The sequence below is a fragment of the Cucurbita moschata genome, unplaced genomic scaffold, assembly GCF_002738365.1.
Source record: "Cucurbita moschata cultivar Rifu unplaced genomic scaffold, Cmos_1.0 Cmo_Scf00016, whole genome shotgun sequence".
Lineage (NCBI taxonomy): Eukaryota > Viridiplantae > Streptophyta > Magnoliopsida > Cucurbitales > Cucurbitaceae > Cucurbita > Cucurbita moschata.
The window spans coordinates 1,175,754-1,178,509 of NW_019268532.1; the positions used below are offsets into that span (position 1 = coordinate 1,175,754).

At 41.8% G+C, this 2,756-nt stretch overlaps 1 protein-coding gene across 2 annotated transcripts; it reads left to right on the forward strand.

Moving 5' to 3' along the window:
* The first annotated feature begins 262 nt into the window (after positions 1 to 262).
* LOC111454739 (transcription factor bHLH96-like) lies at positions 263 to 1,955 on the forward strand. 2 transcript variants are annotated; one of them, XM_023096260.1, is made up of 3 exons: positions 263 to 1,041; positions 1,220 to 1,591; positions 1,669 to 1,955. In XM_023096260.1, the coding sequence occupies exons 1-3, from the start codon at positions 601 to 603 to the stop codon at positions 1,762 to 1,764; spliced, it is 909 nt and encodes a 302-aa protein (XP_022952028.1). In that variant the 5' UTR covers positions 263 to 600; the 3' UTR covers positions 1,765 to 1,955. The 2 variants fall into 2 exon arrangements, with proteins under 2 accessions (XP_022952028.1, XP_022952029.1); XM_023096261.1 differs by having other exon boundaries at positions 267 to 1,041; positions 1,223 to 1,591.
* Positions 1,956 to 2,756: the final 801 nt, after the last annotated feature.

Here is a 2,756-nt window from a genome sequence, read left to right on the forward strand (position 1 = left end):
GAAGACGATTGAATGAGAAGAAAAATGTACCCTTTATGAAGCAGGAGAGTTTGTGGGTCACGTTTTTTCTTTACAATTAATATGTTAATGAGTAGCCTTAGACCTGAAGGGCAACCGAGTGAGAACGAAAAATGTGACCTTTGTGAGACGAGAGAGCTTATAGGGTGACGTTTTTATTTTGTTGTAGAATTTAATTAATACTTGACGTCCACCAACTTGAGTCATCTAAAGTTTCATTTAAAGGTCTTCTTCATCTTCCCCTTTTAATTAACAAACAAATCCCCAAACCCCAACAGAGTATCTATTTCTAGCAACACCAGATTCCTCTCTCTCTCTCTCTCTCTGTTTCTCTCTCTTCCTCTGTTTCGCTGCTGCTGCGAGTACTGATCTACAATGGCATCTCACGTGCACCTTGTTCTCTTCCAATGGCTTCTTTGAACTCATTTTCTTTTAAAAGCCCCTTTCCTTCAGGTGCTTGTAGCCATACATAAAAGCCTAAGCTTCGTTGTTAGGTCTTCTGGGTTTCAAAGAAACAGAGCAACCCCATCTCTCTGTTTCTCTCTGTTTTTCCGATCGCCGGAAAAAACAGAGTGATCGTTGATGATGGCATTGGAAACGGTGGTTTACCCACAAAATAGAGATACATTTACTTATGTTGGCAGAGATTTCTGTTCTTACGGCGGCGCTTGGCCTGGCTATGACTATGGCTTCCAATTAGAACAAGAAAAATCCTTCCTTGAAAACCCCCAAAAACTCCCCACTAATTGGGAGCCTTCACCGGAGGAATGTTCGATCAATCAGCCGCTTTCCGTTGGAGCTCTCTATCCGCCGATGGAAGTTGAACAGTCGCCACCGTCGCCACCGTCCCCACCGCCGACGACCGGGAGGAGAAAGCGACGGCGGACTCGAAACATGAAAAACAAGGAGGAAATTGAAAACCAGAGGATGACCCACATCGCCGTCGAGCGCAACCGCCGGAAACAAATGAATGAATATCTCGCCGTCCTCCGATCACTAATGCCGTGTTCTTACGTTCAAAGGGTCAGTCACCTTTCTTTTTCATGACAATGACAAAAGTTACCGTCCAAAAACAGAGCATGATGATTTCATTTTTTAGTGGAAACTATTGAATTACTTCAATTTCACGACAGAACACAAGAACATGTTTAATAATTGAGTTGTCGTGTACTTTTCAAGGCTAATTATTTGAATATTATAGCAGGGAGACCAAGCCTCCATTATTGGTGGCGCCATTAATTTCGTCAAGGAATTAGAACAGCAATTACAGTTCATCAAAGCCCACAAGGAACCAACAGCTTCATCCCCTTTTGCCGACTTCTTTTCCTTCCCACAGTTCTCAACTCCGGCGACGAACTCGACCCATGACTCAGCCAGTTCCAACACCCAATGGGCCGCCGGAGATATCGAAGTCACCATGGTGGATACCCATGCCAACCTCAAAATCTTGTCCAAGAAACGCCCGAGACAGCTCCTCAAAATGGTGGCAGGGTTTCAAAGCTTGAGATTCTCTGTTCTTCATCTCAACGTCACCACTTTGGATCAAATGGTTCTTTACTCTGTAAGCATCAAGGTAACAAAAACACGAACTTTTCAACATGGGTTTTCTTTTTTTGGATCAAAACTTGATTTTTATATGAACTTTATCAGATTGAGGAAGGATGCGAGTTGAATACAGTGGATGAAATCGCTGCAGCTGTGAATCAAATCCTGCTCTCCATTCAAGAGGAATCTGCTTTCAGCTGACACTTTGATCGGTTCAATCTGTGTTCTTCCGAATGTATTTTGTTTGTTCAGAATCTCTTCGATTTCCTTATGGTGTCCAACAATTTTCCATGCAAATGAAGCACATAGCGTTGGATCCTTTTGATCTGTAAAATTTAATATCATGAATTTGGTTCAATATAAAGATGGCAACTTTATTTAATAATGTTTATGATTGTTCCAAGTTTTGATTAATCATATCTATGAAAACATGATCGTACAGATCGATTAAGTGTTTGAAAGATTTGATTTGATAATTGAAATGTGTGAGAGATGAAGAGGAAGAGGAACTAGCCGACAAGATTGCAACATGGAAGCAATAATTGTTATTGTTCTAAAGGTTTGACTGTCTTCCTTGAACTCCACAGCCAAACAAAGCTCCTTTGTTGGGCTCCACTCTACATATTTATTATATATATACCAATTCAATCTCTCCCAAATCAACCCTCTTTTTTTATTTTATTTATTTATTTATAAAAGGGCGAAAATCTCTCCTCAATGGATTTGTATTAAAATTGTGGGGCCGATGATAATACTTAACCGTTAAAATGGACAATATTGGTTACCAGTGGGCTTGGACGGTTACAAATGGTATTGGAGCCAGACACCGAGCGGTGTTCCAGCGAAGATGTTGATCCCTTAAAGGGGTGGATTGTGAGGGCTCACATTGGTGGGAGACATCGAGCGGTGTGCCAGCGAGAGCGTTAAGCCCACAAGGGAGTGGATTGTGAGATCCTTCATTAGTGGGAGACACTGAGCGGTGTGCCAAAGAGGATGTTAAGCTCCCAATTGGGTGGATTATTAGATCCCACATCGGCAAGAGAGGAGAACGAAACATTCCGTATAAGGGTGTGGAATCTCTCCCTAATAGACTCATTTTAAAACAGTGAGACTGACGGCGGTGTGTAATGAGCTAAGTAAACAATATCAGCTAGCGGTGGATTTAATTGTTACAAATGACATCAGCGCTAGAC

Coding starts and splice junctions, on each gene's coding strand:
- LOC111454739 (XM_023096260.1), top strand. CDS start 601: ATGATGGCATTGGAAACGGTGGTTTACCCACAAAATAGAGATACATTT. Junction 1,042..1,219: donor CGTGTTCTTACGTTCAAAGG/GTCAGTCACCTT, acceptor TGAATATTATAG/CAGGGAGACCAAGCCTCCAT. Junction 1,592..1,668: donor TTTACTCTGTAAGCATCAAG/GTAACAAAAACA, acceptor GAACTTTATCAG/ATTGAGGAAGGATGCGAGTT.